General features: G+C 34.3%; 1 protein-coding gene across 6 annotated transcripts in view; it reads right to left on the bottom strand.

Annotated features, from left to right (window-relative positions):
• The window catches only part of LIN28B (lin-28 homolog B), a 149,769-nt gene that overhangs the window by 41,486 nt on the left and 86,746 nt on the right, over window positions 1-21,537 (bottom strand). For all 6 annotated transcript variants that reach the window (XM_055391242.2, XM_055391243.2, XM_055391244.2 and 3 more), the window contains one exon: window positions 18,910-19,094. In XM_055391242.2, coding sequence (XP_055247217.1) covers window positions 18,910-19,094 — 185 coding nt within the window. The remainder of the gene's footprint in view (window positions 1-18,909; window positions 19,095-21,537) is intronic.

Here is a 21,537-nt window from a genome sequence, read left to right as displayed (position 1 = left end):
CTCCACACCAGGTTAAAATGAGTAAAATCTATTTGAAGGTATCTTCTTTGTAAACATTTGTCAGATTCTAATTTTTCTTTTTGTATTAAAATTCAACTATGGATGTATGTGAAACAAAATAAATGGAGATAGTTTTTCTCCCACAGAAAAAAAAAAAAATAAATAAATAAATAAATAAATAAATAAATAAATATAAGTGAGTGGATTTAGGAATACTCAGGATTTAAACAGGCTTACCTACATAAGATATACATAGAATAAAAAATAGTGCCTTCAGGTATTTCTGAAACTTTTCTCAATCTATGATGTGATTATTTACCTGCTTCTTCTATTACTGCTCCTAACAGTTTAACGTTAGACTATTCACAGCACATATACTTGCAGCTATAAATGTCATATGCAATTTTTTTTTAAGAGATAGGGTCACACTATATTGCCTGAGCTGGTCTCAAACTCCTGGGCTGAAGTGATCCTCCCATCTCAGCTTGCCAAGTAGCTGAGATTACATATGCAAGCCATTGTACTTGATCCAAAAATTCCAATGACTAGAAATACAACTTTAAAATGTTACCATTAAGATCATTTCCATTGGGTAGAACGTGCACTAGTCGGGCAAGAGGTGCACTAAAAGCCAGGCTTCACTACTTTACAGTTCATCCATGTAACCAAAAGCCACTTGTACCCCTAAAACTATTGAAATGAAAATATTTTTTAAACTAAAACAGTAATTTCCAATGACTGTATTAACTCAATTTTTAGAGCATGAAAAAAATTAGATCAAGCCATATGAAGTAGTTTATCGGCTATAATTAGATTTATATCTTCATTGTGGGAATTGAAATTTCTATTTATAGTACTATACTTTGGATTTACAAACTGTAAAACTGGGATTCCTGTACCACAAATATTTTGTGAATAAAATAATTTGAATTCCTATAAAAATACCAATGAGAGTTGATAATGATAGGAAGTGATTTTTAAGTTCATCTTTAAAAATAAATGAAAATAGCTATAATAATATCTCAGAACAGTAATAAAGGGAGATTTACCTTTGAGGAATTAAAAGGTATTACAAAAATATAGAAATTAAAACAACTAGCGGAAGAAAGAGTAGGACAAGCTGTAAAAGCATAGAGCCCTGAAACATACATATTAGAAGTAATGTATGGAAGAAATCATTAAATAACAGAAGAACTTTCACAAATCAACAGAGTTCAACAAGAGATGCTGAGTAAGGGGAAATTCAGAACAGAGCTTCTTAATCTTTATATAATGTAACAAATAAAATTTTTGATGGATTTAAAAGTTAATAGAAGGAAACCAGGAAAAATATAGATAATTATTTGATCACTGAATAGGTAAAACACAAAGGCAGAAACAAAATGGAAGAACAATAAAATGGATATACCACAAATTATCATAGAGGATATAGTTATTATTATTTGTGGGTAAAAGTATTTCATACCTTGAAAACCATGAATATATTGAAAAACTATTAAAAACCAACAAAGAGCCAGGCCCAGTGGCTCACGCCTGTAATCCCAGCACTTTGGGAGGCTGAGGAGGCAGATCGCTTGAGCTCAGGAGTTTGAGACTAGCCTAGGCTAGTGAAACCCGACTAGCCTAGGCTAGTGAAACCCCATCTCCACTAAAAATACAAAATTAGCAGGGCATGGTGGTGCACACCTGTAATCCTAGCTACATAAGTGGCTCAGGCAGGAGAATTGCTTGAACCCAGGAAGAGAGGCTGCAGTAAGCTGAGATCCTGCTACTGCACTCCAGCTTGGGTGACAGAGTGAGACCCTGTCTCTAAAAAAAAAAAACCAAAAACAAAAAAATCAACAAAAGAAGTTTTTTAAGTAACTGGTTAAAAATTATCAATCTTATTAAGTTTATAAAAATAAAAGGAGGAAAAGATTTCATTTTGAATAGGATACACACACATACACAAACAAACATATCCCAGGGTAGGCTTCATACTGAGCTTAGTTTTACTCATGTGTTTTCTTTTATACTAACTTTGTATAGTTTTAGTTTTCTTTTTTTTTTTGAGACAGAGTCTCACTCTGTTGCTCTTGAGCAGCTGGGACTACAGGCGTGCGCCACTATGCCCGGCTAATTTTAGTATTTTTAGATGGGGTTTCACCATGTTGGCCAGGCTGGTCTCGAACTCCTGACCTCAAGTGATCCACCTGCCTCAGCCTCCCAAAGTGCTGGGATTATAGGCATGAGCCATAATGTCTGGCCAGTTTCAGTTTTCTTCATTTAGACTCTGTATATCTCTCATTAAGCTTTATTCCTAGGTATTTTCACTTTTTTGTTCCTTTGGCAAATGGAATATATTCTTCCAGTGAGCAAAGGACAGTTCAGAGGTTCTTTCCTTGGTCTTCCATCCTTCAACCCCCATCTCCCATAGCAGAGGGGTTGGGCTTTGATAGTTTGCTTACTGTCAGCTCACAAGAGCAGAAATCACAAATCACTTCCATAAATCAGAGGTTTATCTCTGTTTAAGAGAGGCTAAAAGCCACCTCTGTACTCATGTTAAAGGAAGAAAAACCACAATGAGAGGGGAGAAAAACTCCAGTATTTCATAGGGACAAAGTAACCTGAGAGAGAGAGCTGCACTTTTAGAAAACCTGGCTCCCACTGACATCTGAAGATAATTTTTAACATAAACCAGTTTAGGACAGAAAAGAAAGCTCTCTGGAACTAAAAACATGATCTCAAATTTTGAAACTAAATAGAAAAAAAAAAACAGTGAAAGAAGACAGTCACATCTGAGAAGTCAGTCGATGTTCTAGAAGACCTCAATTAATGTTCAAAATAATGATCTTACAAAAGAAAGCAAGACGACAGATGAAAATGCTGAGAAAAGACATGAAACTTTAGGAGCACTAAAAGCTATGTAACCAGATTTCCAGGAGAGAAGGAAAAAAGTAAAGAAACATACAAACAAATAACAGAGGAAATTTCTAAACACATGAAGAAAGGAATATTTAGTACAGGTCACACTGTTTTTGTAGCAAGGCCTTCCAATGAAGGAAGTGGTATATCAACTTAGATTATAGTACAAGCTCATTGTCTTCTTGAAAAACAGTAACAGTTTACAGACTGGCTACTCTGTAATCCAGTGCTATTTTATGTGTATCAGTTATTTTTGCCTACCCCCTTCCCCCAATTCAGTGTCTCTACTCATAATGGCACTTTTTCTTCTGGAGAATCCTCTTTCCCCTACTTTTAATTCTTGTGGTTTAGATGGGGGTGGGAGTTCACCTGACTCCCCAGCACAGAGTGGGCAAATGATTCATGTCTAGCGAATCAGATTATCACATTCTAGGCTAGATCAACAAAATTAATTCTGAACTTTTGTGAGAATTGCTGGGAATTCTATCCCTCTTGGCACTAGGATTGAGCACTCAAATCCAGATGTATCTGAACTATTTTAATTCCTGGAATTATAAACTATGTGATTCAACAGATTTCTTCCCACATCACCCTCCCACGCCAAGCCAAGGGATCTCAAACTTACAATATATCAAAATTACCCAGAGGTTTGTTGTAAGAAAGAAGAAAAAAAACACAATGGCTGAGCTCAACACCCCAGGTTAAGTCTAGGGTCAGGCCTTAGAGTGTGCATTTTAAACAAGATCTCATGTGATGCTAATGCTGGTCCAAAAATGACATTGAGAATAACTACCTTCAGCCATGATGAGTTCATTTGTGTAACTTGCACCGGAAACACTCATGACCACTATACCTCCAGTCAGATAATAAACAACAACCCTTTAACGGCACTGGATTTCAGAGTAGCCAGCACAGTGAAAATCAAGACTAAGTATCAAATTATCTAGAAAATAACAAAAAAAACCTAGAACTTCATACTGAAACCTGTGCAAAACAATTAAGTTTTTCCTAAAAGAATATTTATGGTCTGAAATCCATAGTACCTATAAAAATAAAGACTGAAGATAAATTAAGCATCCAACTTATGAAAATAGAAAGAAAAATATAACAAAATTAACAAAGAAGACATTATACAAGTGAGATCTGAAAAACAAAAAACAGGCAAAATTGTAGATAAAATAAAAGGTAATTATTCGAAAAGGTAAATTCGCGAGATGCCTAAATGAGAAAAAAAGAAAATGAAAACCTAAAATGTTAGGAATTACTAAAATCCAATTGCAGGCCAGGTGTGATGGCTCACACCTGTAATCCCAGCATTCTGGGAGGCTGAGGCGGGAAGATTGCTTGAGCCCAGGAGTTCAAGAACAGCCTGAGCAACATGGTAAAACCCTGTCTCTATTAAAAAAAAAAAAATTATTGGTTGTGTTGGTGTGTGCCTGTAATCCAAGCTGCTCAGGAAGCTGAGGTGGGAGAATCACCTGAGCCCAGGAGGTCAAGGCTGCAGTGAGCCAAGATTCCACCACTGTGCTCCAGCCTGGGCAACCAGAGTGAGAGAACCTGTCTCAAAAAAAAAAAAAAAAAATCCAATTGCATATAAGGAGGAAATTTAAAGAATAAGAAAATCTTCTTTCAATTTTTGGCACAAATTAGAAAATCTAATGGAAGTAAATAATTTCTCAGTAAAATATACCAAATCCGACTGAAAAGGAAACAGAAAACTCTAATTAGGTATGAGAAAACTCTGGACAATTTTTTTAACTACAAAATGCGAAGGGCTTTGGTGTTTATAGCTTAGTTCTATTACCTTTTAAAGTTGTGGGCTCTAAATTATTTTGATCATGCACACTTATTAGTAAGAATTTTTTTTGAACACCTACCCCATTATATGTAAATACACACAAATATACATACAACGTGTATTTGTGTGTATTTATAATATCAGGTATATACTAGTATACATTATAAAACATAAAAATAAAAGGTATATAGTAAATAAATATAAACACAAGTTGTGATGTTTTTCCCATGAAAGAAGAAATCTATTATTTATCACTTGAGAGGAGACTACTACTTAAATTCATATTATGTTAAACTATACAGCAATACAGAGACAGAAAACTCACTAATTCATGAGACTAGAATAATCTTAATAAATTTAATAAAACTTAAAGAGGAAAGTACACAAAAAGTCCTAGTTATGTATGACTGATAAATATGATGAAACTGAATAAGCAAATAATGACTAAAAAGGGTCCCACTTCCACACAGGAATGTAAGAATGCTTTAACTTCATAAAATCTATAGATGTAACTCACTTTATCAATATACTAGAGTAGAAAATTACTTATGTCGAGAGATGCTGAAAACATTTTTGATATAATAATTTAGCAGCCATCCACAGTAAAAACTCTGAGTAACCGAGGAGAAAAAGAAAGCAATTTAAACATGATTATTTACTGAAAAACAATAGCAAACATCAGACTAAACTTGAAATATTAAAGCTATTTTCATTAAATTGGAAGACAAAATGCTTGCTGTCATCAGCATCATTCAACACTGCTTAGGAAGTTTTGAGTGTATTCCTAAGACAAGAAAAGAATAGGTACAACTCTTGGAGAAGAGACAAAACTTTCCCCTAAATCTTTACACAGCTTTTCTCTACAGTAGGCAAGAACCAGTTAAAACTGAAGAAAAAAAATTCATTCAAAATAGCATCAAAAACTACAATACCTAAAAATAAATAGCATAAGTTGTGGGATCTATTATATATGAATACCCTACTGAAGGATTCAAAATAACTTGAACAAATGGTTAAATACAATCTGCATACTCCCACAATCCCATTCTCTTCTCTGCCTCTTAAGAGTAAGTACTCTCATGAATTTAGGGTTTATCATGTTTTCACATTTTTGCCACACATGTAAGTATCCATACATAATACATAATATCATTTGATGGTTTTAAAAAATTAATATAGATGGAGTAAATTTCATACACTCTGTGCAACTTACATTTTTATTCAACAATACAGTAGGGTTTTTAAAAAAGGAGTTATCCTTGAGATGTAGCTCTAATATGTTCACTTTAACTGCCATATCATCCTAAGAATATACTATAATTTAAAAATTCTCATTTACAGACATTTTGGTTTCTAGTTTTTTGTTACTACAAACAATGCTCTAAGTAACATTTTTGCATAATTCTCTTTGTGTGAAAATGACCATGACCCACATTGAGAAAACATTTTCAATCTTGATTCAGTACTCGCACAAATACACACACCACAACTCAAAAGTTTATGAAACAAGTTACTCTTACTACATGCAAAGTGCTCTGATGATTTTTATTCTATCTCATTTTTTAAAATTAATAATACTGGTCATAACCCATCAAATAAATCTCAAAGCCACCAGTGGGCCCCAACCCACAGTTTGAAAAACACTGCCATGAAAAATCTACCCAGAAGTGGAGTAAAAAGATATGAACAATCTTCCACCAGATATTGCCAAATTGCTCTATGAAGTGGTAGTGTCAAGAATCCCATCAGTATTGTGGAACGTTCTTCACAATGCTTGGTACTGTCAGACTCTGAAATTTCTGCTAGTTCAACATGAGTGAAATGATGTCTCATTTAGGTTAGTAATGCCACACAGTTTTTCAGTGAATACTTTTCTTTATGAATTACTATTTGTTCATTTCTGTCAGGCTTTGTTTTTTCTTTTTGATTTGTAGTGCTTTTTGGATATTAATTATTTATCAATTACATGCATTGGAAATATCTTTTCCCACTCTTAACTTTGTTTATATTAATGATGCTAGATTGAAATGTCAGTTTGGTTATGGCTAGCACCTGTATTTCACAGAAATCTCCTTCTCTGGATGGTTCTGAGGTAGAGTCAACCAAAAGAGAAACTTGTACAAGATTTGGAAGTGAAGAAGTCATTATTCTTGGACCTGGCCAGACTTGGTAACAGACACAGACCTGCCCAGCAGGTCCCAGCTGTTCTCTCTCTGGTGCTCTGTGCTCAGCTTGTTTTCCCAACTGTTGGCCCTGCTGACCAACAGCAGCCTGCCACTGGTCCACTCAGAGGCAGCAGTTTCCACAGGCCTCTCCAGAGACTCCCTCTTCCAGTTCCCTTTTCATAGTCACATGTGCCTGGCTTTTTGGAATTCCCTGCAAGCTCTGATTTGTACCCCCCAGCCCAGTGCTTCTGAAGACTGGTTAATGACTATTTCTCTAAAACACTGACTCTTCCATTGCCCTGCAACTCCCACATAACGTATAAGGTCTAAATCCCTAATTTCTATAGATACTTTGAGTGGTTTTATCTGTCTGACTGAAACCTTTGCCTGGTAGAAGTTTAAATTTTAGAGCAGTCAATTTTATTAATCTTATCCCTTATGGTTTGTACTGTTTGTACCTTCTTTTAAAAAGATCTTTCCCAAACCTAAGATCACAGGAATATTATCCTGTATTTCCTTCTAATATTGTTGTAAAGTTTTGCCTTATGTCTTTAAAAATGGTATAAGGTAGGGGTCCAATCTTACTCTTTCTCTACAGATAGACAATTTTCCCAGGACCATATATATACAAAATAAATTTAATATAAATAAGGTAATCCTATTATTCCAAAAAAAAGAAACATCTCTTTATGAGAACAGTTCAAGTTGTAACTCTTGGCCGGGCGCAGTAGCTCACGTCTGTAATCCCAGCACTTTGGGAGGCCGAGGCAGGTGGATCACTTGAGGTCAGGAGTTTGAGACCAGCCTGGGCAACGTGGCAAAACCCAGTCTCTAAAAAAAAATACAAAAATTAGGGTGTGGTGGAGCACATGTGTAGTCCCAGCTGCTTGGGAGGCTGAGGTGAAAGGATCACCTGAACTTGAGAGGTGGAGGTTGCAGTGAGCCAAGACTGCACCACTGCACTGCAGCCTGGGTGACAGAGTGAGACCCTGTCTCAAACAAAAAAAAGAGAGAGGGGAAGGGAGGGGGGAGGAGGGGGAAGAGAGGGGAGGAGAGGTGAGGGGAGGAGAGAAAAGTTGTAGCTCTTAATCTGTTATTTTAACCAAATTTCAAAAATTAAAATGCCCATGTGAATTTGGAAGAATCTTTATATAAGCTCTTCAAATTTATCAGAACAGAATTTGACTTGCATATTCTTATTATGTAGAATTTTAAAAGTCTAGCTGGAGACTGCTGAAAACTTTGTGATTCCCCTAGATTGTTACTGGGGTTTGGGATGCAGAACTAGTATTTCAGTGGAAGGATTCAGCAGTGCAAGTAACAAATTCAGTGGAAGGATTCAGCAGTGCAAGTAACAAAATTTTCTGTTGATCAGTCTTCATCTTGATCAGCTCTTACTCTGTTCACATAGGAACAGATTGGATGTCATAGTTAGCAGATATAAATCATGATAATTTATGTTTAAGACATTTAAGCATAATTTTTAAAATTTAACTGACGTTAAAATTTACAAGTGATACTCTGAACAACGTCATAATGTTCATTTAAACATCTACATACTTAATATTAGAGGCTAAATTAATTTCTTTTAGAAAGGATATCAAATTTCTAAAATACTACCAAATTATCACAATACCCTTGTACTGAAATCATACAATAAATATATGATCTAATTTCACCAAGGCCACAGTCTAAAGCAAGAAAGCTAAGTTACTTCTTAAATCCATAATTTCTACTTGAACTATTATTAGAGTTGCTTCTGGAACTTTTTTTCTGTAGGCATTATTTTATTATTTATTATAATCAGCAATCAGAAAATCAACCTAAAATTCTGATTATTTGCCACTTGGCTTCTGACCATTCCAGTAAGGCATCTTGGGAGACCTATGCAGCGCCAAATGAAGCTCAGCTCCACACAATGTCTGGCAGAGGGTGATGAGAATGGCACATTGTCTGCCCAGTCTGAACAGAGGTCACAGCAGGGAGAGCATCTGCTAAGATAATGTGAATGAAGGAAACAACTATAATTGCCTCATTAAGAGATCCCTGGCCAAATAATCACAAGAAGAAAGGACTTGGATAACCATCCTAAAATTAGGCTATAATAAAGAAACTTGGGATAGAATTAAAAATACAGAAGAATTAAGAAGACTTGGGTATTCTACTGGTTTTACTAATTTCCTTAGTCACCATATGGATGACTGAAAATTTGGATGCAATAGTTTAGTTATTCAACTCGAGCCTTTGCCAGTCATTAGTAGGAAGTACAAGATGCAAATTCACAGCTGTCCAGGATACAAACAAATGTAAAATAAAGAGTTGTGGGGAATTTCTTACGGGGACCAAAATATAGAAACTAAGAAGGGATATCAACTGATCTATAGTTCGGAATTACGATGAAAAAAAGCATACAAGTAAAAGACATAAGGAACATTTTAAAGGGGAAAGACAAAATTTAAAAGAGCAGTCTCAAAAAGGCAAAGGAGAAAAATGAACAAATTGTCTCTCCCTAATCAATTTACCTTCTTTTACTTTCTACCTCCATCTTTTAAAACTATTTTTTTCCCAAAAGTCAACATTGTATAATTACAACTAAATCCTCAGTCACTTCATATTACCATATGTATATATTTTATGCAACAGTTGATAAATTAAATATTTCATAGTAAAAGCTGAAGTAAATATTTTCCCAATTTAAATTTAAATTAAGTATACAAACGCACACAAGACTAAAATGTATTGATATTGTGACAAACTATTTTTACATTTCCTGATATTTTGAGGGTAAGCTATGTGAACTTAATTTGTATTATGCAGCTAAAATTTATTATTATATAAATAGTACCTTGAAGTAAACTATAGTGATTAAACTTTTCTGATTCCAACAAACACAATAAAATTAGCTTGTTATAACCATAAGCCAGGTTTAAAATAAGCAAACTATTTGATGACTTTGATGTTTTGCAACCAAAATGTGCTGGCTAATTTTTCCATTCCATTTACCATTCTGGTCTTTAAACTGCCTTAATCTCCTGCCCTCAGATGTTGACCTTGTAAGAATAGGGGTCATAGGTCAGAATAGACAGACCTCAAAGGATCTAGACTATCAATTCATGCCTGAAAGATTTCTCTGCCACAATAGGAACCTACTAAACAGCAAATTCCTAAATCTAATCACACAAGTATCAGGGTGAAACAGTTATTTATTGGTATTTGTTGATCTACATTTCAAACATCTCTATCATCTAAAAAGCATTTTTATTTTTATTTTGGGAACAGAATCTGGGATATAATACACATAAAAAATAAAATCATTGACAGAATTTTAAAAGTAAAACAGATATTCTTTAATAAAATGACACCATAAACCTAAACATGGGTTTTTTTCTGTTTTCAGGAATGCTATGGAGATTTCAAAAATATAATACTAGATTTCCCAAGCATAAAGTACCTGGAAAAATGTCAAATTATACCACTGAGATAATGAGTGGAAGAGGTTAATATTGCTGTAGAGGTGGGTGGGAGTGGGGCAGAATTACCACTAGTTAGTTTTCAGCTTACTTGCTCTAAAACTGAATGAGGGCAATAAATAAATATTTTTCTGTTTAATAAAGAAATGTGAATTTACAGCACCTCAATAAGGAAGCCTACACTGATTTTCATAATCCCAAAAACAAAAACCTCATGGCTTCTAAAACTTTCTTGCAAATTTAAAGAATTTGAGGCCACAAAATTATGGCTCTGCAAAAATAACTTTACTATCACACATCTCCACTTTCTTTTTTAAAAAGGCAAGTTAATTCAGGTGAGCTAAGAATAAATCAGACATAATTGGTTTCTGTTTCTGTTCATCTTGGTCTTTCTGATCATAAATGATAAATACACCATGATGTACCATTTTAGTACTGACTACAAGGAATGTTAAATTTCACAATCAATTTTTAAATCTAAATAAGTAGCATCTTAAAAATGATAAGTTAACAAATTCTTCTAATATGATCAAACTAAAGAAATTCCCCAAGCTTCCAAGCCAAAAGTAGTAACATCAAACATCTTTTTTTAACAGTCTATTAGCCTTCTTTCTAAACAAAATATATTACCACTTTAACTCATGTAGAAAATCAAAAAGCTCACTCATACTAATGTAGTTATAAAAACTAAATATTGAACAAAATGAAATAAAAGCAGAATGTATTATTTTCTAAGTTATTTTTAAAAATTCAAGTCAACACTGCATTATTATGAATGACACTTCTTGGAATATGTGGTTGGGTCAAAATATGTGGAAGGTTAAGAAGAACAAAAAAGACAGTCACTACTCTAAAAAAATTGGAATTTAAAAAGGAGGTAAAAAAAGAAACCATGAACAGTTAAAAATTACAAAGTATATGTATACAACCAACATATACACTACATATCCATGCACTTTGTGTTCTTTAAAATTATACACATTTTTATTCACCAAGTATTAAGGAGTAAAAACATTTAAACTATATATAAAAAAGATTTCCAGACCATTTTAGTCTAAATCCTTTTTACATATTTAACATATCTGTTAATATAAACTAAAATTATATTATATATTTAATTATGTACTACAGGCTGACATGATTATTTCATATAAATAACAGAAATCAACTGTGGCAAAGAAAATAATTCTACCACCCTCACCCATAATTTCATTATGTTGGAAGTCACTCACTCTTTTTCTTCATAGTAAATCATGTTTTTAAAGAGAACAAAAAGTCCCAAGTACAGGCTAGTTTTATTGAAGAAATATAACATTTCTTAATTTTTTATTAACAATCTTCACTTTATTATAAAGACAGCTGTATAGACTCGTTAAATTTCTTTACTCTTTCTGTAATGAACACAAGAAAAACTAAATAGAAAAAATAAATCAGAAATTATTTCATTTGAAATGTTAAGAAAACTTTTCAAATGTGGAGGATTTAAAATAAAACAACACAATATTTACTACCTTGAGTAACTAGAGAGTTGTAAGTGGACACTAAATTAAGCAGAATTTTAAGAGAGAATAAAATAATCCCACTTTCTTTTATAAACAGTCTACTAATAATTAAAGTGGAATCTTCAAAATTATTTTACATTTTTTTGCCACAGGGAGTAACTCTTCACAAAATATGATTCTACCTTATATACAAATATTAGAATTGAACAAATAAGTTCTCAAGTGATGAAATCATATTTGGAATTTGTTAAACATATTAATACCATGTAATCAAAACTTTGAAATTTCAATTTTTAACCAAAAATGACAGAAACTAAACTTCCTAATCTTAAAACATTTCAAGAAAAAGGATATTCTTTTCAATAAACGATGTTTGAACAATTCATATTACACATGGCAGAAATGAACCTCTACCTAGGCCTTACACTTTATATAAAAACTAACTCTAAATGGATCATTGATGTAAACAGAAAATGTAAAGATTGATAAATCATCTTCATTCAAATTAAAAACTTTTGTTCTAGAAAAGATATTTAAGAGATTGAAACGACAAGCCACAGTCAGGGAGAAAATATCTGCAAATCATGTATCTGGCAAAAAAAACTTACACAAAGAGCTCTTAAAGTGCAATAAGAAAACACACAACCCAGTAAAAAATGGGCAAAAGATATGAAGAAACAGTTTGTCAAAGAGTATATGAGGGTGACACAAAAATACATATAAAGATGCTTAATATCAGTAGCTATCAAGGAAATGAAAATTAAAACCATGATGAGATATCACCACATGCCTAACAGAATGGTTAAAAAAAATTTTTTTTTTTTTTTTGAGGCAGGGTCTTGCTGTCACCCTGGCTAGAGTGCAGTAGACTGATCACGGCCCACTGCATCATCTTTGACCTCTCAGGCTCAAGTGATCCTCCCATCTCAGTACAAGTAGCTGGGACAACAGGGATGCACCACCATGCCCAGCTAATTTTTTTACTTTTTGCAATGACAGGGTTTCTCCATGTTGCCCAGGCTAGGTTCAAACTTCTGGGCTCAAGCAATTCACTGGCCTCGGCCTCCCAAAGTGTTGGTGTTAAAGGTGTGAGCCACCACACGGGGCCAAAATTTTTTAAAATTGGCAATACCAAATGCTGGCAAAGATAGGTGGCAGTTCGAACTCTCACATACCAGTGGTGGGAATGCAAAAGAAAAATAATTACTCTGGAAAACAATTTGGCAGTTTTTTATAAACATACATATATGACCTTATTATGCAGCAATCCCACTCCAAAACTGAAAACGAATCTTCACACACTTGTGCATAAATGTTTATGGCTCTTCTATTCATAATTGTCACAACTGGACACCACTCAAATGCCCTTCAATAGATTAATAAGTAAACAGTGTTATAGCTATAAAATGGAATACTATTCAGCAAAAAAGTGAACTACTGATACACTCAACAGCTTGGATGAATTTCAAAGATTATTATGCTGAGTGAAAAAATGCAATTTCAAAATGTTACACACTGTATGATTCCACTTACATGTCATTCACAAAAACACAAAACTACAGTGAAAGAGAATAGGTCAGAGGCTGCCAGGGGTTATAGGTGGGGAAGGGGTAACCATTATAGATAGAGGGAGATTTTTGGGGGTAATAAACTTTCTGAATCTGGATGATGGTACTGACTACAGGAATGTATATGTGTGTTAAAATTCATCTAACTGAATACCAAAAGAAAAAAAGTCAATTTTCACTTTGGGAGGCCAAGGCGGGCGGATCACGAGGTCAGGAGATTGAGACCATCCTGGCTAACACGGTGAAACCCCATCTCTACTAAAAAAATATAAAAAATTAGTGAGGTGTGGTGGCGGGTGCCTGTGGTCCCGGCTACTCGGGAGGCTGAGGCAGGAGAATGGTGTGAACCCGGGAGGCAGAGCTTGCAGTGAGCCGAGACTGCGCCACTGCACTCCAGCCTGGGCAACAGAGCCAGACTCCATTTCAAAAAAAAAAAAGAAAAAAAAGAAAAAAGGTCAATTTTACTATACGACAATTTAATATTATGTATATATTTATATACAGAAATATACCAATGCTTACTTCCAAATTTAATATAAATTAACTGGAATTCTAGCTTTCTGGTACATCAGCAGACCAAATCAATTATTTAATATCATTATTTTAAACATTTTGTAGGCCATAAGGTCAGTATGAAAGTATCTTATACCAGTAAGAAAGTACTCAAAAAATGATGAGGACCCATCAAAAGGACACAGAAACCAGCCTGAAGGGGCTCCTACTGGTCAAATCTGGGAAATTTGAGCAGTAAAATAAATAACGGTGGTTACAGATTATAACTTTCAGAAAAATGCAGAAATCCATGGTTCAGACTAATATAATAAATAAATGAAAATTTAAAAGTTTGATGGTGAATGGGATATTTACATAGTCAAAATATCTCCCCACAAAATGCTTATTAAAAAAGGAAAAAGAAGCCACTTTAAATATGTAAGGTGGGCATATATGTTTGGCGGCCATACCTAATTTTTCCTACCTTTTTGTATTCTAAAAATTTTCATAATAAAAGTCAAAATAAAATAAAATAGAAGGAAATAAAAATAATCACAGGAAGTATTAGGGGAAAAACAGTATAACAGAAATTAATCCAAGAGGCAGGGTGCAGTAGCTCACGCCTGTAATCTTTGGGAGGCTGAGGCAGGCGAATCACCTGAGGTCCGGGATTCGAGACCAGCCTGGCCAACATGGTGAAAACCCATCTCTATTAAAAATACAAAATTAGCCAGGCACAGTGGTGCACACCTGCAGTCCCGGCTACTCGGGAGGCTGAGGCAGGAGAATTGCTTGAACCCAGGAGGCAGTGGTTGCAGTGAGCCTAGATCAGGCCATTGCACTCCAGACTGGGCGACAAGAGCAAACTCTGTCTCCAAAAAAAAAAAAAAAAAAAAAAAAAGAAAGAAAGAAAGAAATTAATTCAAGAGCCTGTTCTTTGAAATACAATACATTATCTTATCAAGAAAAAATAGCAATAGGAAATAACTAGAGAATCAAATATTTTATAAGATTTTCAAGGCTGCTTCACATAATTGTACTAATAAACATAAAATCTGGATCAAAGCACAATTTTATTCTCATTACTAAAACTGTCTCAGGAAATAAACATGAAAGAAATCAAGAAAGTTATCAAAGATCTTTGAAGTTTTTTAAACATTTGGGGAGCAAATCATGCCTTGGTAACTGTTCCAGCCATCAGCTGACAAAGATCCATTTCTTGCTACCACACTGTCAAATCTTGTTTTCTCATGGTGTCAGTTTCTATGCAGGAGTCTCTATGTTTATTGAATATTTTATTGTATGTTGTCTCTACACCATTTTATAAAAACAAGCAGCACATGGAAAACTGGAATTGCTAATCCTAGTGACAAAAATTATGGACACCCTTAGCTTAATAGAAAGTTGGAAATTATTAGATATTAAGTGTGTCAAAGCTTTAATTACAATAAGACACACAGTAAGAGTAAGGAGTTGGAACAGTTATTCACTTCTGACCACCACCACCTCGTACCTTGCCAGATCAGTACCCCAACTATAATTCTTTGACTCCACTGCAACCCACACCCCATGTGTTTACTTACCACCTTTTCAATGTCTTCACTCTTTATACAGTTTATATTCTATCATCCATCATTATATTTGCTGCCTTGCATACATCTCCAGTGCCCTTTGTCATTCTCAACTAGGAAAAACCTCAACTCTAGTTAAATCATTTTAATGACTGTTTTACAGCTGTAGCCATGAAGTCAACAATGGCTGGAGAAAAAACACAATCACATTAACTGACTTTAAATTCGTACCCACTATTCTTATGTGGGTCTTTGGCACAGCCTGAAATTCTACCTCTTTTCTATAATGTGTTCATTCTTCTATTTTATACGTCTTTCTTGTTAAATTTCCAAACCTACTCTTCTACCATCACTCTCAGTTGATGACTGTGCTTCAAATTCAAAGAAAAGAAAAAAACCAGCATAAAAAAGAGAAATCTCGCCTTATCCTACCTTCATATCTATCTACCACCTGCATCTGTGCCCATAAGCTATGCCTTTCCCCCAGGTTTGTAAGAATGAACCTTCTGTACTCACATGATCAGCTCCCCCAGTTGTGCTTTAAATCCCAATACTGTCACCCACTCAAGGAAATCACTCCAGTAATCGTTCTCCTCTCTCCTGCATGTTCAATCTTTCCTTTGCACTAGACCATTCCTATGAACATATAAACATGCTATAATTTCTTCCATTTAGCCCCTGCTTTGTTTCTCTCTTCCCATTTATTATAGAAACACTTCTCAAAAGATTGTCTAAACTTGCTGTCTCTGCTTCCTCTGTTTTCATTCTCTGTATTGAACACAACCCACGAAGGCTTTTACCCCCACCAGTCCACTCAGCCCGTTCTTGTCAACCTCAGACCTCAATAATGACTTCCGTGTTGCTAAGCGGTCAAGTTTCAACGGTTATCTTACTTGATCATTTCACCATCAGCACCATTTAACATACCTGATACCCTTTCTTGAAATATTTTCTTTCCCTGACTTTCCCTCCTATTTCCCACCTTCTTACTTAGTGCCCTTTGCTGTTCCTCCCTCTTCTTGACTCTTAAATGCTAGAGTGCCCCAGGGCTTAGTCCTCTTCTTGCCTATGTATACCCGCTGTGATGGTGATCTTATTTCCTCTTGTGGCTGTAAATATCATCTTTTTGCTAAATGTTGCCAATTTTTTAACTCCAGTGCTGGAACTCCATATAGTGCATCCATCTGCCTAATATACATCTTCACTTGGATGTGCATTATGTATCTCTAATTAAATGTCTGAAACTATACTTTTGATTTCAGGCTCCTTCTGTAGGTTTCCCCATCTTGATAAATAGTCCCTTCATCTTTCACGTTGTATAGGCCAAAAAACCTTGGAGTCACCCTGGACTCTTTTCCTCTGATAGTCCAAATCTAATCAATCCATCAGTAAATTCTATGGTCTCTTCCTTCAAAACATATCAGAATTTTTGTTCACCACTTCTACTGCTACTACCCTTGTCCAAACCACCACTACCTCTTTTCTGTATTATTGGAACTTCTTCTTTAGTGGTCTTTCAGCTTCTATCCTTGCCTCTCCACATTGTGCTGTCATTGCAGCTGCCAGAATGATACTCTGAGTAAATCAGATCATGTTACTTTTCAACCTAAAATTTCCCAATGACTTCCTATTTTCTCCAGAATCAAAGTCCTTAAAATGGTTGACAAGATCCAGTATGAAAAAATGTCCTGCCATCTTACTCTTCAAATCTCAACCTCCACTATTCTCCCTCACATACTGATTCCAACCCAGAATTGGAATGTAAAGCATTCTAAAACTACTTTGTTAAAGATTTTATCTAAAAGACATGGAAAAATAAAGGGCTGTTTTATTTTACTTTGCTTTACTTGTACGTATTTAAGTATGTATGCAGGTATTATCTCCATGGGAGCAGAAAACCACTTTAATAGCTAAGTGTATCATTAAACTTTCACACACATTCATGGACTTTCTTTTGTACAAAATGAGCTCCTAAAAATGTCAATGAAAATGGAATTTATTGTTTCACTGGATGGCTTTTCAAACCAATAGGAAAATATGAAATAGGCAACAAGTGCTGCAGAGATAACTGGTTACCAATTTGGAGAGAAAAGAAAACCTAGACCTTTACAGTCCTTTCTTCAAAAGCAAATTAGATTATAAAGAGAAGAGATACTTAAGTGTAAAATATAAATTAACTAAAATAATACTAAAAACATAAATGAATATAGTATATTTTTAATTTTGTAGTTTGGAAAATGAAATAAAGTCAGGTAACATCAAGGAGAGTCACAGACTTGTTTGTAAAAAATTCAAAACTTCAAAATACTTTATAAAAACTATCATTAAAGCTAAAATATATTTTACAAGCTAAAAAAATTTCTTATTTTTTGAGAAAAAAGATTCATATCCTAAATATATCAAGAGAACTTAGAAATCAATAATAACAAACAAACATCTCAATAGAAAATGGTCAATGGACAAGAAATGTACAATTCTTAGAAGAAAAAAATGAAAACATATAAAATATATTCAACCTCCAAAGTAATCAAATAATGTGAAAAAAAACACAAACAAACAATGAGCTGCATCTCTAACCTATGTAACTGGAAAAGATTAAAAAAACGACAACATTCAATGAGCTGTCTCACTTTCAGAGGTGTTACATACTGGCCCGCTAATCATTTCTGGAGAGTAGTTTAGAACTAGGTATTGAAATTTTTAAAATACATATTTTTTTGATCCAGACTTTTCACTATTAAGTATTTACCCTAAAGATATAATCAGACAACTTTTCAAAAATGTACATCTAAGAGTTCCCACAGTGGTGTTATTGATCAATTCAAAATACATGAGGTAGCCTAAATATCCACTAACATATTATTCTTTAAATTATATTTTGGTACATTCAAATAGTAAAATTTATGAAGTGATAACAATTGACATGAAATATTCTATAATATACTATTAGGTGAAAAAATTACAAGTTTCAAAATACCATATATATTATAATTCCCACCTCTAGGATTTCAAGTGATTTTTTCCTCTTTACGGTTTTTATATTATCTGGACTTTCTATACGTGAGCTGTCTTTCAAAAACAGACAAAACAATAGGTACATTTTCATTTGAAAAAAGAGGTGAGGTGTTTGGCAAATTCTGGGTGTAAAAAGGGGCACCTCTATCTATTGGGAACTTCAACTCCTCAACTGGGGTCTCAGAACAGTCTGGTGGAAAAGGTGGTCAAGGAACTATTCAGTGCTTAATGCTGAAGGCTCAGTTCAGTACATTCTGCAGATAATTCAAACTGCAAGATAGCCTATATTTCTGATATTTAATATATTCTACATGATGGTGGTTTCCTTTGGCTAAATTATATGAAATGCAGTAAGATGAAAACATTTTCAGAAATCCTTTCCAAACACAATAAACTGATAAATTAACAAAGTAAAAATGATTACCTATCTCCCTTTGGTTTTCTTTTCTGTAGTGTCTTCCCTTTGGGTCTTCTTTCACTTCCTAAACAGGGGCTCCCACCAGGTCCTGTTACCCGTATTGACTCAAGGCCTTTGGAAGATTTTTTAAATGTGAATTCCACTGGTTCTCCTTCTTTTAGGCTTCTAAATCCTTCCATGAATAGTTTGCTCTGTAAAGAGCAGAAAAGGGTGGGGGAGAAAAAGAGAGATCAAAATTATCATTGCTTTATACATTATCTCTATAATTTTAACAAAGAAAGGTACTCTTGTCATGCATTACAAAAGTATAAAGTCTTAAGTTCAGTGAAACATATACCATTTTAAAGTTTCTTTTTGCAGTATTGGCAGTGGGAGAAAAAAATTTTTAAGGCAATTTGGCAATACTTAGAAAAATTAAAATGTGCATATTCTTTGTCCCAGCAATTCCACAATTAATAATTCTACTATAGACATACACAAAGGCTCAAAAAGATACCACAGCACTGATTGGTAAAAAATAATTACATCTATCTGAACATCTATCAATGGGAAACTGATTAAATAAATTATTAATATAATAGCACCATATAACATTATTAAGCCATTAAGAGAAGTTTTATTAGTTCTACATGTTCTAATGTAGAAAGATAAGCATGTCATATTGTTGAGTTAAAAAAAAAAGAGTTAAGGAACTGTGTCTACCATAATGCTATCTATGTAAAATTTTAATTTTGTTTATTTATTTTTGATATGGGACTCACTATGTTGCCCAAGCTGGTCTTGAACTTCTGGGATTTTCTAGCCTCAGCCTTCTGAGTAGCTGAGATAACAGGCACATGCAGAGTCCAGCTAAAGTTTTTAAAAGATATATGTTTATTATATAGAGATGTGGTCTGAAACAACAGACACTAAAGAGTCGTTTTCTCCAGTCCCGTTCTAGAAAGGTAGCAAAGTTTTCTGGTATATACATTACTGCATCGTTTGAGCTTTTTATAATTTGAAAGGAAATCAGATTTCATTTTTTGAAAGATAGCTGATTTTTTGTAAAAATAACAATGTTCACCAATTACAAAATTGTTGATTTTGGTTTCAAATATTATTTGGCTCTTTCAATCCTCTTTTCATCAAAGTCAATGTGCCAGTTCAAAATATACTAAAAATAATTCAATCAGTAGTTTTATTTATTTTTTCAAACCCCTCTGTGTACATTTTACAGATCTAATTTAGAATATCATGTAGTTTTTAAAGACTCTCCTGAATTGGTGGGGCAACAGAAATAAAACATGATGGTAGAAGTCCTTAGTTCAAGTCCAGTTCTTTAAATAAACTGCTATATTGCTTTGAATAAGCCATTTGCTGTCGTTTCTGTTTATTTGTAAATTCAAAAGATTTGAGTTCTGAGTAACAACAAGACCACGAGAAAAAGGTTTTGTGGTCAAGTAAGTTTGTAAAACACTGTATGTTGTTTCTCTGTGAGAGACTCATATTAGCATATTAAAGTCTCAGGAATGTTCTCACCTCCCCAACTCCCACAAAACTAAAAATCTTTTTTAACTCAGCAGTTTCCTGACCTAATTGATCCCAGAGCCCCTTCTTTAAGTACAGATGACGAACATACTTAGAGAAATATTGGACCAGAAAATCTTCAATTCTCCAAGTCCATGACTCTAAAGGCAGCTAAATAATTACATGTAGCCAAATTATTACATAGAATAAATAAAAACAAAACTTCAAAAATTCATTGCAAAAGGAGACCATTCATTGTGAAAGCAAGATAGCCCATGAAAACAGGGTTATTAACCTGCTTCTAGTGCAGGTCACCTGACATAGTGAAATCTTTCATGTGGAAGTCTGCAATCTGGCAGCACCTTTTCTGTTCTCTGATGAAATGTTGGGGGAGAAAAAATCACAACTGCCTACATTCTTTAAAATAATAAAGTATTATTATTAAAGCTATTTTAACATTTCTAAAGCATCTTCTCATTTTTTCCTAAGCTTTCTCCTCACTAATTATAAATAGTTATTTTGCTTTCATTTCCTTTCTCCCTCTCCACTCAAGAAGGTACAGATTATTTCTCTTTTACAGATGAAATGGAGCATAGTTCAGCTACTGAAATTATGAGAACAAAGAAACAGCATTTTTTATTAGAGCTATCATATGTTCATATGTTTTGTTTTGGCAACAAAAACTCTATCACTGGGCTAAGCGCGGTAGCTCACGCCTGTAATCCCAGCACTTTGGGAGGCCAAGGTGGGCAGATCACCTGAGGTCAGGAGTTCAAGACCAGCCTGGCCAACATGGCAAAACCCCGTCTCTACTAAAAAAATACAAAAAATTAGCCGGGCGTGGTGGCGCTCGCCTGTAATCCCAGCTACTTGGGAGGCTGAGGCAGAAGAATCAGTTGAACCTGGGAGGCGGAGGTTGCAGTGAGCGGAGATCAAGATCGTGTCACTGCACTCCAGCCTGGGCAATGGAGTGGAAACCCTGTCTCAAAAAAAAACAACCAACCAAACAAACAAAACTCTATCACTTATCTCCTCATAGCTCTTAGTGCACTTTTGTAGGAGTTGGTGCATAGTTCCTAGTGAACTCAATTAAGCTGGTATACTTTCACTTAATTTAATTTTCCATTA

Source organism: Gorilla gorilla, chromosome 5 (assembly GCF_029281585.2).
Source record: "Gorilla gorilla gorilla isolate KB3781 chromosome 5, NHGRI_mGorGor1-v2.1_pri, whole genome shotgun sequence".
NCBI classification, from domain to species: Eukaryota; Metazoa; Chordata; class Mammalia; order Primates; family Hominidae; genus Gorilla; species Gorilla gorilla.
The sequence above is the reverse complement of the archived record's forward strand: the minus strand, read 5'-3'. Positions and strand labels throughout refer to the sequence as shown.